Source organism: Ixodes scapularis, unplaced genomic scaffold (genome assembly GCF_016920785.2).
Source record: "Ixodes scapularis isolate PalLabHiFi unplaced genomic scaffold, ASM1692078v2 ptg000340l_1___fragment_2___debris__unscaffolded, whole genome shotgun sequence".
Lineage (NCBI taxonomy): Eukaryota > Metazoa > Arthropoda > Arachnida > Ixodida > Ixodidae > Ixodes > Ixodes scapularis.
Window position 1 is genome coordinate 70,440 of NW_024609974.1, and position 13,517 is coordinate 83,956.

At 43.9% G+C, this 13,517-nt stretch overlaps 1 protein-coding gene across 2 annotated transcripts in view; it reads left to right on the forward strand.

Annotated features, from left to right (window-relative positions):
- LOC8024579 (putative tyrosine-protein kinase Wsck) overlaps nucleotides 1-12,317 on the forward strand; it is a 54,201-nt gene extending 41,884 nt beyond the window's left edge. For both annotated transcript variants that reach the window (XM_029991563.4, XM_029991565.4), the window contains exons 13-17: nucleotides 262-332; nucleotides 812-852; nucleotides 3,006-3,102; nucleotides 4,534-4,630; nucleotides 7,572-12,317. In XM_029991563.4, the coding sequence (XP_029847423.2) occupies nucleotides 262-332; nucleotides 812-852; nucleotides 3,006-3,102; nucleotides 4,534-4,630; nucleotides 7,572-7,643 (378 nt within the window). In that variant the 3' untranslated portion in view covers nucleotides 7,644-12,317. The remainder of the gene's footprint in view (nucleotides 1-261; nucleotides 333-811; nucleotides 853-3,005; nucleotides 3,103-4,533; nucleotides 4,631-7,571) is intronic.
- The last annotated feature ends 1,200 nt before the right edge of the window (nucleotides 12,318-13,517 follow it).

Sequence of the window (13,517 nt, forward strand, 5' to 3'; positions counted from 1 at the left end):
ACATTTTGCCGCTTGCAAATTCAAACTTACTTTCAAGCTGCAAGTGCAGAGCAACATGTCAGTAACTCGAGTTCTATAAGGGACGTCTAATATGTGCATTCTCACAACCATATCCCACTACTATAATCTTATACTTTTTCCTCTTCGTGTGCCTCGGCTATCCTAAGTATCACGCACCAACTAGATCAACACGAGCCCGTCCCATTTGCAGAAAGCTGCATGTGGTCACTGTGGCATCGCGTCGCTTTTCGCTTTCCGCAGAAACTGGACTTCGCACGATGGCTGGCGCCCGAGTCCGTCAAGACGGGCAGTCACACGGCCAAGAGCGACGTGTGAGTGAAACGCACAATGCGACCGCCTTCGTTATAAGGTACCAAACGCGTCTCCGACTCGTGCGTGTACCCCGTCCTTCTTTGTGGTCCCTCGATTTCCGCTGGATGATGTCACGCATGCGTCATGTTGTTGTCTGCTATGATTTTTTGGTGGCACAGCAGCAGAACTGCATACGACAGAGCCCCATTCCACCGTAAGTCGCTCTGCAGCTTGACAGTCTACAGCGGCTTCGGCAGCCAGGAGTCGGGATGCTGTGACTTCTATGGCCAACTGCAAGGACCGCAACGTCTGACATAGCGACGCACCGGCTCTTGCGACGTAATCTGTTGCCACTTTGGGACAGCTTCTTGTGTATGGGTGGGACGGGACGCTAAACACGCGAGTCGAAGATGCGTTTTGAAGCACTGTACCTTCGTTTGTGACACCTGGGCGTGGTGTGGTAAAAGAAGATTCCATGAATTCCCGTCTGTCGTTCCAGGTGGTCCTATGGAGTGCTTCTGTGGGAGGTCTTTACTTTGGGTAAGCCTGCGTCGTCCCTTCTACTGCAGGGACAGTTTGCACTTTCCTGCATGTTTCTGAGCGTGGTGGCGCTTCGTGCAGCGAGCTATTTGACTTCCTAAAACCCTGTTTCACTTTCAAATATGAAATGCCTCCTTCTTTTGCTTTTTTTTTTATTTTACATGTGATATTATTGTGATTGGTGTTGCAGCCCAATTTTTTTTGGAAATAGTGGACTGTTCATTACTGCTGCGACCCAGGATGTATTGTCCGCTTTTCGACTAGCCGGGATACTGTCGAGACCGGTTATTACAAAGTCAACGGGTATCAAAAATCACTTCACCATGATCTGCTATTTCGCTATAACCGACTTCGTTATAACCGGTCTGGACAGTATTTTCACATTTTTTATTAGCCTTTAGTATTTTTTTCTTACAATTTCAGATATTAGTGCACTACACATAAGGCTTTTAGCTGTTTGTGCATACTTTGGAAAAATAAAGTATTATTTTTAACTATAATTAATTAATATTAACCTAACTATAAATTTAAAAAATGTCATTAGTGACTCTTGCTAGTATCTATACCATATTGAAATTCCCACCCTGAAATTTTGTTATCTGGTAATAAAATAATTAAGAAAATCTAACTGAGATAAATCCAGTGAATTGCACAGGGCACACCGGGAAATTCTTTGAAATCAACTCTGTTTACTCACAATCTCCGTCTTTTCACTTGATTGTTTATATTGTGCTAATTTTTTTGTTAGCTTCGATATTTCTGATGCACAACAAAATTTAATGAAGAACAATTTATAGATCAATATGGGACAATGATTAAGAACAGGCATAAAAAGTGGCAAATGGAATTGAATGCAGGCAAATATGGGCATATGCAATTTTCTAGGAAATTGTCAAGCTTATTTTGTCGACAAGTGTATGCGTTGGACAAATAATCGTTCATTAGAAAGTGTTTCTAGCATTCTCTACTTTGCTGTTATTTTCTCCAAGATTTAGCGGGGGCATGCATGCCGATTACTTTACTAAAAACACCAACATAATGTTCGACTTTCTCAAAAGAAATTTTAGACATTGTAACAAAGAACCGGGAACCACTTTGTACTTTACATTTATTTGATCAACTCTAGAATATGCTTGTATTGTATGGAACCCTCTTACAATCATGCCAATTGACAACATAAAAGAAATACAAAATTAAAGTGCTCTATTCGTTTCAAATAGCTATCATCCGCATCAAAGTGTTTTAAAATTAAAGACAGACTGATTTGGCCGTTACTATCTACCCGACGAAAAAACTTCGGGCTGAAATTTTTCCTGGATTTTTTTCCACAGCCAAAGGATAATTCAAAAGAAAAACTACCTGATGACGTTGAACCATCTATCTCGGAGTCTGAATTTCCCGTTTGAAGTTGAAACTCTATCAGACTGTCACTCGTCATTTTTTGTTCATACTGTGATAGACTGGAACCGCTTGTCTTCTTCACTATTTCCTGTGTCATATATACACCATGCTAATTTTTCATCTACCCCTGTCCCTGCTATAATGCCCTGAAGGGTGCAGCAGGATCAAGTGGAAACAAATGAATAAATATAACTTGCCTGGTTACATACCAGAAAATCTGGTACTCTTTTTCATCAATCGGATCCGTCTGCTATTATGCTGGAAGTGGGACAGCAACCACAAACCATGGGAGCGGATAGGCCTCCCACTAAACTTTTCCTAACCAATTTTTCACAGCTTCGTACCGAGCCCAAAGTTTTGAAACTAGATATGGTCACTTATCTGTGGCCACACCAAACTTTCCTGGCATGTTGTGGCCAAAACATAAAACCGAGGAATGCAAGGTTTTGCTGGGGTTGCTAACACTATAGCCAGATAAGAAACATAGGACAAACTCCTCTCAAAAAGCCCTCCACTGTTTCCACTTTAGTAGAGTGAATGTTAGAGAGGAGGAAAGCATCTGTCATGGCGGGCAGCAAGCTTTGTGAGAGGGGCTTCTGCTATCCTTAACCCGCAGTAGAGTATAACCGCGTCGACGACTTCTCTACAAAAAGCGGCTTTGCCCTCTTTCCAAGCGTAGCGGAAAGCTGCAAACTCTGTCTTGTTCTGAACCTCGGTTTGGCCGATGTGACCGTGCCCTCTTGGTCTTGCAGGCGGCACTCCCTACGTGAACCTCAAGACGGCCGAAGTGGCCGAACGGGTGACGAGGGGTCTGCGGTTGTCCCAGCCAAAAGGGGTCCGCGAAAACATGTGAGCGCTCCCCGTCTGCTCTTACCGCCCAGCCAAACACTAAGTTTTACCACTGGTTTACGCTTTGAGGCTAATCCAGACATTTGCATTCGAGTGTGAGTGACGCGTCGTCGCTTCGCTGCGATGCATTGCATGAACCTCGATTGCCATAATAACCGTCCCGTCACGTGCATTTGTAAATAGTCGTGGCGCAGCCGGCCACACCGAAATGCAAACGTCCTAATCAGCCTTTAGGTTTCTGTATCAGTGGTTTGGTTTCAAAAGGGCGACATAATCAAGCTATCTAACCGAGTTTGCGAATAAATTCGGAAAAAAAAGCATCGCTTTCTTACCTTTTCAACAAAGTCATCTTCGAACGGAAGTTGGTAATTTAGCTTCGATTTCAAAAGCTAATGTTTAATTAAGCAAACCAAAAATTATGCGTTTGTAATTAACGCCTTGTGATTCTGTGATTATTTAACGGCAGTTGTTTCATGTGCCGGTTGTAAGCCAGAAACCTGCGATAAATGGCAAAAGCAGTATGTGACAGCTCGGTCGTTGAAAGCATCCAATCCGACTGCCTGTTTCTAGAGTGTGTGGTTGTTGAAAACAGTTAACCCGAAGAAGCAGTATCCGTTTCTTCGAGGGCACAGCAAATAATCACTTATGGTTTTCTTCTCTGGTGAGCAAGCAGTACTGCTATTTACTCAGTCGCAACTCAATATATAGAGCACAGAAAAAAGGAAGAAAGAAGATGTTACGAATCGAAAAAGAATGTGTCCATGGCACGAGACCACGTCCCCTTTTGGTTTGTATCATCTTCTATCTTCCTTTCCTCTGTGTTTATATATTGAGTTGCGAGTCAATGCTTGTCCTGTCTATTTTCTTCTGCTGCGTCTTTGTCTCCTGTGCACCTCTTATCACCATGTTCCATGCATACCAGCTCACCCAACTCGCCACCTCGCTATATTTACTTCGTGATTGTATTTTGGACACCAAACTATATCTCACTAGTTGCGCACAGTGCTACCAAAGGTACAGGGTCGGGAGTTGAACCCAAGCAGCTGGAGAGGAGGAGAAGGAGGAACTTCCCTCTTACCCGAACCCTCTTTTGTGTGTCTGGGACATCAGTTTGGCCCTCTTGGAGATTAGCCAGTCGGTCAGAATTCCTACGAAAGGGGTTTTCCTCTCTCTCCTGCCTGTGGCTTTCCCAGCCCTGCACTCAACAGGTGAGATAGAGTATAGGAAAGCTTTATTTTCTGGCAATTTATCTGCATTTTTGGATAGATGCAGGTTAATAATGATTGTCACAGTGCGTACTCAAATAACTCCACATCTGGGATCTTCGTGAGTTTTGCACCGTGCTAGACTGACGAATTAATGGAAGGGTTACACACAGTAGCGGGAGCAAATGTCTCATATTGGTGGTTATTGTTTATCTTTGCTTTCTAGGTACCAGTTGATGCTTCAATGTTGGGAGCTTGACAGGGATGAAAGACCCACTTTTGAGCAGATGCTCGGCTCTCTTCAAGAGATGCTGTGTGGAGAGGTGAGCAGTTCTTTGCGTCGTGCTGCACCATGTGGATTTCAAGTGCTGCCTTTAGTGCGTGGTGCGAGTTGTCCCCGTATGTTTATTGCATGGTAAAACGCAAATCTGATGCATCCGCGATCTGCGGTATTGGTTCCCACGACATCCGTGTTTGTGATGGGTTCCCACGTGCCCTTCGTGCCGTGCAAGGCGAATCCGCTGGGTCCACAATCCGCGATACTTTTTACCATGACACAGGAGTTTGTAGTGAATTCTCGCGTGTTTATCGTATCATGAAGTGCAAATTTGCCGTAAGGACACCCACCCAAAATGAAGAGATAAATGGTGAAAAACATGGGGTGGGCTATCATTCGAGATGCGACAGCAAAACTTATGAAAAAAAGCTCAAATACACCCAAGCACCTCTTATGAGCTCTGAATGCGAAAGCCAAAGATGCACATCATTCCTCCGCTTCCTTATTTCATCTGCAGCGTATTCGCGTCGACGGCAGAGCGCGCCCTCTCCTCGCTGCTCTGACCTTGGACGTTTCGTGTTAGCAGTGCACCGACGGACACGGAGCGCTATGAGATGGCAGTCGTGGAAACTAACGCGCAGCGGCCAATGGGAGCCTTGTCGGCGCACGCCAGCCAATGGGACCGAAGCCGAAAATCTATCAGTTTTACTTTGCTCCTTTGGGATCAGGGAATTTAGGTGCCGTCGTATACGCTTTTCATGTGGTTTCATAGCTGGGAGCAGGCTTCATTTTGGAGAAGGAATTTAAGGTGGCGTTTGGCATGCATCAAAGTTGATGACGTCGGCTCGCTCCATGGGACAGTTAAGCTCCATGGGACAGCTTTTGATTAAAAAAAGTGATAAAACACTGGGACATCTGCTACAAACCATGTGAAATGGGGACTGATACGATTGGCGGTGTCCACCCCCATTTCACATAGTTTGTAGCGGATGGATGGCCCTGTGTTTTATCACATCTTTTTATAAAGCTTTGCTGTTGCATCCCGAAAGATAGCCCACCCCATGTTTTTCACCATTTATCTTTTAGGGGCGAAGCTCCTTAGGGTCTAGCCTTGTCCGTCCAGCGTCCGTGCTCACATCAATTGCCATCCCATCTGTCTTCTCAAAAAAAAAAAAAAAAAAAAAAAAGAAATGTTTGTGCAGTCAACAGGATTCAAACCTGTGCGGGGAGACCCCAATGGATTTCTAGTCCATCGCCTTAACCACTCAGCCACGCCTGCAGCACGAGTGGGGGCTCTGAGATATGGTAGTAACTCAAGAGTTGGGGATGTCATGGATGAAATATTGCATGTAGCCGCTCAACGTCTATACAGGAGAGGGCGCTGCGGTCAAATGCGTATATAATCGCGTTAAGCTTTGCATGCATTGGCTCAACGTTTATAGATGAAAGGGCGCTGCAGTCAAATGCTCAAATGCGTTTATAACCACGATCCATACCACACATTCTCTTTCTGACATGGACCGTTGACTTAAGCGGTGGAGATTCGTTCCCACAGCTTCTAGCGGATCCAAGCTGATCCGCTAGAAGAACCACTGGCTCTGCATTTCACTGACCATAAAGCAGTAATAATGAAGTCGAAACGCAACCCAGAACTCGGCACTACCTATGAGCAATAAAAAAATCAGCACCATCAGCACTACCTATGAACAAAATCAATATCATCAGCGCCACCAGAGCTTTGCCCCAATCAACATTATTCACCACGTGGAAATGCGGTCATTTTTTTATTTTGGGTGGGCGTCCTTACAAGATTTTATGGTATATGAATTTTTTCAGCAGAGAGGATTTACACACTGAAGAGCTTCTTATTAATGCATCAGGTGATTTCAACTAACGCCTGTTTCCTGAAATTCCACAGCTTCTTTTAGGCCCATTCATTATTAGTATGGTTGATTCCAAGTAATTCAGTTACTTCATTCCAATTTTTGCTTAGTTTGCAGCACGGGTATGGTACCAGCATCATATGTACGAGTTTTTTTTTTTTTTTTTTTTACAGTTAAGGAAAAATTACATAATAGACACTTTCCGAAATTCAGTCTGGCCACTGATCGCTATCGTCATCTGAAAAATGGCATATGTGCCGTACTAATGGCGGCCTTCTGTTTTCTGATGAAGGAAGACGTGGAAGATGCTCCTAAGCTGATGGTTCGAGGCCTACATACATTTGAGACGTTAGCACGATACATAGCTGGAATTGCATGCAAGAGCCGCGTAAGCGTACATTTCTAACTAGGCTTCAGAGAGTCTGTTATTAGCACGCAATCGATTTCAAAGCCCCTTGATGTATAGAACTTAATCAAGGCGTCTATGTGGGTTGGCGCTTCATTCTGACTGGTTGCATCTTTTTTGTGGCCATCTACACTGAAAAAGACGATCGAGGAAGAACTGTACAGTGGAGAGCACATTCTCGTCTGCCGTTCACTTGCGAAAGTGACGGTGCCCGATACAACACTGCAAACCAGAAGTTCATTGCCACCATTAGTACGGTAAAAATTAAACTGCCATCTGAGCCACCAGATGGCACTGAATTTCGGGAAGGGTCTATTAGTGGTGTAACTGTTTCATAATTAAACAGTTGAGCTTTAGGAGGCGAGCAGCCTGCTGCTGCCGATGCAAGTACTTTTTTCTTCTACTGTATGTTTGCTTATAATAAAATATGCAGATCAAAAGGACAAGCACTCCTAGAAAAAGCAGGACAAGCACTGTCCTGTCTTCTCCTTGTGCTAGTCCAATTGTCCTCTTGCACTGTATGTATTTCATTATATCTGGCCAACTAACCCACCACTTGATTTTCATGCTGTTATTCCTTTGAGGTAATGCTCACGAGAGTTTTGTGCACAACGATTTTCCTGCTGCACCAGCTGAAATGTAGAACATGTTCTTTGATGTGCCTAACCTCTTGCCTCTCATTGCGGTTCCTCCCACAGATACCCGTGAAGTTCTCTCACACTCCGGGCTACACGTACGAGCGGTTTGACCCCCTGGCCGACGAGACGTGATCAGTCCGGCTACCAAGCCACTTGCCAGTCAACCAAGCAGCCTCCAGAACCCCGGTCACTGCGTCAAACGCACTGTAGCGCGAATCTGCTCAGCGGACGTACGGAAAGGTGGCAAATCTTTCCTGTAAAGTTGGTGCTAGAGCCGCCGGATGTTCTCAGAGAACCGCAATTTGTGTCTGCTACTGCCGTAGGCGGCTCTCCAATTGGTTACCGGCGCACATAGCTAGAGTCACTGAATGTTTCCAGAGTACCGAAACTATGAAGCTTTTTGTGGTAACCATGTTACAGCACGGAGATCGATGGCCACAGTATGGTGGCCCCTGTGTGATCAAATCAAACCATGTTTCACTTTGTGTTCTGCATTCTCTTTTTCTGCGGGCCTGCTAGTACCACTTTGTTTTTATTGATCTTTTTTCTTTTGCTCTGAGCAGTTGTGTCTTACCTCTGGCTCCTCGAGGCCCAAGGGTCACCCAAGTCAAGGCCTAGCATTTTAAGCCCTAGCATTTTAAGCCATGCGCTTTAGGCATATAGCATTCTAGACCTAGCGTTCTAGGCTTAGCGTGTTAAGCACCAGGTGCAACCAAAGTTGGCAAACATGCCGAAATTCTTTTTTTGAAGACAATATTACAGGCTACTTGACATAGAAAACCTTAGCAAGCATTAATGTGCCTTTTATTTTCTGTCCAGTTGTAATTCATAGACTGTTTGTGGCACTCCTGTGTACAAAGTGCCCCCCCCCCCCCCCCCCCCCCCCAAAAAAAAATATATATATTTACGGGGTTTTTGTTACTGCAAAAATAAACTATGCATTGCCGAGCACTCGTTCTCTACTCAAATGTAGCGCTAGAAGTCCAGACCAGAGGCACTAACCGTTATCTTATTCAAAAGTTATAAGTGATTTCCTGAAATTTTGATGGAAAAATGGCTCTATGGCGTCAGTTACCGAAAACGGAAAAAAATGGGCCCTATTTTTTCATTGAAAATTTCAGGAAGTCACATATAACTTTTGAATAATATAATGGTTTGTGCTGAAACTTTATTATCTGGTTTGGACCTCTACCACTACTTTTGGGTGGAGAATGAGTGTTCGGCAGTGCTTAGTTCATTTTTGCGGTTAAAAAAACCTTGGTAAATTTTAAGGGGGGGAGGGGGGGGGGAACACTGTATATCTTTTACATATGTTTTCTTTATTTTGATTTTCTGGCACCTATATGACCTACATCTGCCACCGAAATCTGCCATTCAGAAAGCTTGGTTGGCTGACACTTCTGGAACACTCAGTGACTCTACCCACACATATGCTGGCTAAGTTGATCAGTCTTGCCATATATTGACTCTAACGGTTGGCTCTAAATATGACTCCTGGCAAACTGCCTCTAACTTTATGACAGTAAATGAGCTTGCAGTCTGTTCATCTTCAGACATGATTATGGGCGCCTAACTCTAAATCTTGTTTCAACAGTAACCATCCGCACTCAAAGTTACTGATGTTCAGCCTATTTACTAACCATCCGCAAATCTGTGGTGTGTTCAATCATATCAGTAAGTCAGTATTACTGACTGACTGACTGGCATTTTTCTAACTTTTTACAATGTACAATGACTGAAGTATACAGAATGTTTTAAATTGCGTGTGAGCTTGTGCCAAGGAACTGCGTAGAGCTGTTTCATTACAGCTCCGGTTCTGTCAAGTGTTCGTCAGCGGAGCCCGAGACGTTTTGGTACTCTCTGGACATCCTGTGACTCTAGCTGCTCTTACACTGCCTCTCTCTTTTATTTCTTTTTTATTTTTGCTTGACACTCATTGAAACTCAAGACTCTCTTGCTGGATCTAATATGAGCGGTTGTACACAAAGAAGAATCTCATGTTTTTCATTCAAACTAACTTCATAATTGTGTCGGGGGTGGCAAGACACCGTTTTTGTAACCCCTCTTGAATGCTACGACGGTAAATGGTGGGCGCATAATTGCTTAGTTTACATCAGCATAGTCATTTGTGTAGACTTAGTTTTTATATTCTGAGAAAGTGTCCGGTGAAAAGCAAGTTTGACAGAGTTGCCGATTACCCTGGGTCATTTCGTCTGCACCAGACCAGAAATGGATGTTCCACACGACTGGCCCATGACACAAAAAGAAGGAAACCAGGACAAGAAACTGCAGCAGCAGCTATTTTTCCTGGTTCGCTCCTTTTTGTATAAACTAAGAAGGGAAATAAGAGCCTTATCACTACAGTCTTATTATTATAGTTAGCAGACAACTGCTAAGGTAGCAACGGGGCAACGGGTGTACTGGCAGATTCCTGAGCCTTTGCTGATTTTTAAAGGTGGCAAAGGGACCGAAATTAAAAATGATTAGACTGAACTGGGTCATCTTATTTATATCAATCTAAAAAGGAGTGTTCCACATAACTTTCTGTTAGCAAATAACTGCCCCGGCAGCATCAATAGAACCGGCCTGTTCCCAAAACCTGACTAGTAACTTTTGATGGTGGCATATCACAATAGTTTTCCTCTTATGCGTCAGGTAGTCACCAGGAGACAGCTCTATTTTTAAGTTTTCCGAAAAGGAAACTAGTGCTATTGGCATAGCACAGTGTTGCTTCCAGGTCTTGTCCAACCGATATGTTAATCTAGAGCAGCTCAGACAATGTTGACAAAGTGCTTCTAACGAAGTAGCTCAGAGCAGCTAAAGTCACTAAATCCTGGGAAAATAGTTACAAGGTAACCATTTCGTTTTTCGAAGTAGCACTTTATCCGGTCAGAGCGAACCAGTCAAAGATTGCAGGCATGGGCTGTTTCACAAAAACATTTCTCGTACTCTGACATTTCGTTAGCTCTACAGTCGATTGTGTTATCCAGCACAGGCAATTCTTTATTGATCTCCAACTACGGGGCTTAAATCATAGGCATTCTATGTCCGATTTGACGAAAGAAATGGTTTCGTGAAGAAAAAAAGAATCGTACAAACAAACACAATGCGGCCCTATGCTGTGCTGGTGCTTGGCAGGGGATGTGGTGGTATTTCTAAATAAATTATGCGCAAAGAAAAATGCACAAAGGATTACATAATTTTAAGAGATTGAGAATTTGATTGCATGTACGTTGCCAAGATTAACAAAGGACGCTTTCTACACAATGATGCCTCGCCACAATCTGCGCGCAGCTGGTTAAGAAGGATCCCCTTTGTGGTTGCCATGGCAACACGTGCCTCTCAACCAATGGCAAGCAGGGAAGGCAGCTGCACTACTTTCCTGAGATCGAGTGACTTTAATAGCTTTGAGGAATGGCATCTGCACCTAAAATTTTTACCGGGCTAAGATGCGCGCGACATTTACGGAAACTTCCTGTCACGGGGCTTATCCCGAAATAATAAGCTCCTTAGCTTTGTGTTTCGGCGCAGGGGAAGTAATTCGGTGGCTCGTCGATTTCGAATGTTATTTGAAGAACTATGGAAAACTCTTTTAAAAGCTTGCTTTTGTTGTGTGTGTAGATGTCGGCAAAAAACAGCAAAATGGTTGCATGTGGCGAACGGTATCTGCCATCCTCTCGTTTTGTCGTGCTACCTTTTGTTGCTTTCCCGGTGTATAGTATGGTAGTACTGAAGTGGCATGCTTCATTCACGGTGTAATACTTTCTTGCTCAATGTGATGCATCATTTCTGTGGAAGCTTTTTTTATGTAGATTGCAATATAATACTTACCATATATTGCTGTGTAAAGGTCGACTACAAATATAGGCCTAAACCCCCCCCCCCCCATTATGACCAATTCAATTGTTTTCTTTTTGTTAAGTTTTTCTTTTCACTTATTTTTGGGATACCCTAATTTGAGATACCCGTTTCTGAAATGATTGACTTATACGCAGCAATATATGGTACTTACTGACATGAACGGGCATAGAGAATGAAACTCTACTCGAGAAATCCCCGTGACTGAGCATTAACTGATAGAAAAGATTTAATATTTAAAGAATCAGCTGTCAATGGTGTTTTATACTCAGAAATTAAATAAACTACATGGCTGTGCTAGAGAAACCTTTTTTTAGCTCCTTGTTTCCATAATTATAATTTTGGAGATTGTACAGCTATTTCTGGAGTGTATGAGGCACTGGACAAAGGTTCATGCTAGTTAAAAAATGTTTCTCATCCGTTTAGTTCACATACAAAACATGGCAGTATTGCTTCTTATTTAAATCACGCTTCCTTATTGGAACACAAAAAAAGCTATGGTTGTTAAAAGATTTGAGTTAGATAATTGACTGTGTGAAAGGCATTGAGTTGTTTTTATTACTGACACGAACGATGCATTGTAATTTTAGTTGATGTTTGGAAATATGTCCGGTTATATATATGGTGCCACCATTCCTGGCATGCATCTGATTGAAGTGACTCCTCAATCACAACCGAGATTTCGATGCATCATTTCTATTGTTGCATTCCCATTTTCTCTTCTCCTTTACTGAAGAGCAGCTGCCTTTTTTTTATTGTTTCATGTGCATGCCATGACCAGGTGCAAAATCAAAATGTTTGCTTGTCTTATTGTGTCCATTGGTCGCGCGCCCCGTCCAATGCGTTCATTGACGTGTTTTCTCCGCAGTTATTGTCTCGGCATTTTTGTACCGTCGACACACGTCAGACATTCCATCTTGCTATTGCAAATAAAAAGTTATATCAAGACGTGAGGCTAGTGTATTTCCTCTCTAGTGTATGTACTGTAGAATCTCGTTGATACATTCTCAGTTGACACATTTTCCCGGCTGTTACATTAAAAAATGCCGGTCCCGTTTTACTTCCATAGAGTATTAGTTTCCTGCCTGTTACGTTTCCTTTCCCGGCTGTTACGTCCAAAAGTGTCGATATCGTGGAGCGCCAGGCTGCCACGCTGGCTTCGAAGCGAAACTAGCGGAGCAAAACCGAACCATGCAATGCGGGTCGCATGGCACGCGTGGGCAAGCAGACGCCTGTCTTCCCTTTACTCCTTTCACCTTCTTTTCCGTCTCTGTCTCCTCGAGCTCTGCCACAGCTTCCCATCTTGCCCGGGTGTGACCTTGGAGCACTGCTCGAACGGGGAGCGAGGCTGGCGAGGCGACAGACGCTCGTCCTCTCGCTTTTCCGCCGCGCGGCCGGTACCGAAGGTAGGCAGCGAGAACCCCAGAGAAAACGAAACCGAAACCACGCCGCGTACGTTGGTACGCATTGAAGTCGGAGTGGTGCGGTTGCGCTGGGTTCACAGCATGAAGTGCTGCCTGTGCTGCGTCATTAAGTGCTTCAATAGTTATGCGTCATATCTCGTGGAGACAAAGTGTCACAGTTTTTCACCTCGCCGATGTTTTGTGGGACAGCGACAACGATGGAGCCGTGCCGTACGACGTGAGAAATTTAGTCTCCTGATCATGTCTGCCACTGTGTCGGCACGGCTGACATATTCTACACTGCCGCTTTGCGCTCTGCGTTTGTTTTCGTACCAGTAACGCCTACATGTGTCAGCGCCGATGGGACGAACCTACACTCGCAGGTATCCAGTGCCAATTTCGTTGGAGGAATGCCCTCCAAAGAAGTTTCGTCCGGACAAGTATGGCACGCAACCTGTACTTCATAAAGAAAGATTAGAAAGGTTAAAAAAGTGGCAAATATAAATCTAAAGAAAACAACAATGAAACTCGGAATCACTGGAGAATCGACGTTTGAGTATGGAAGTTTATGTGGTGTGCTTTCTTTCTTGACCAGCCTCCTTTTGGATGTGGAAACGCTGACACGTACCCAGAGTTCTGTAGACAACATTTTTTTTTTTCTCGGCTATAGAGCCACCTATCGCAAAGTGGTTCAAACTGGAAGTACCGTCCACTGGTCCCTTCCTACCTGTAAAGTGTGCACCTC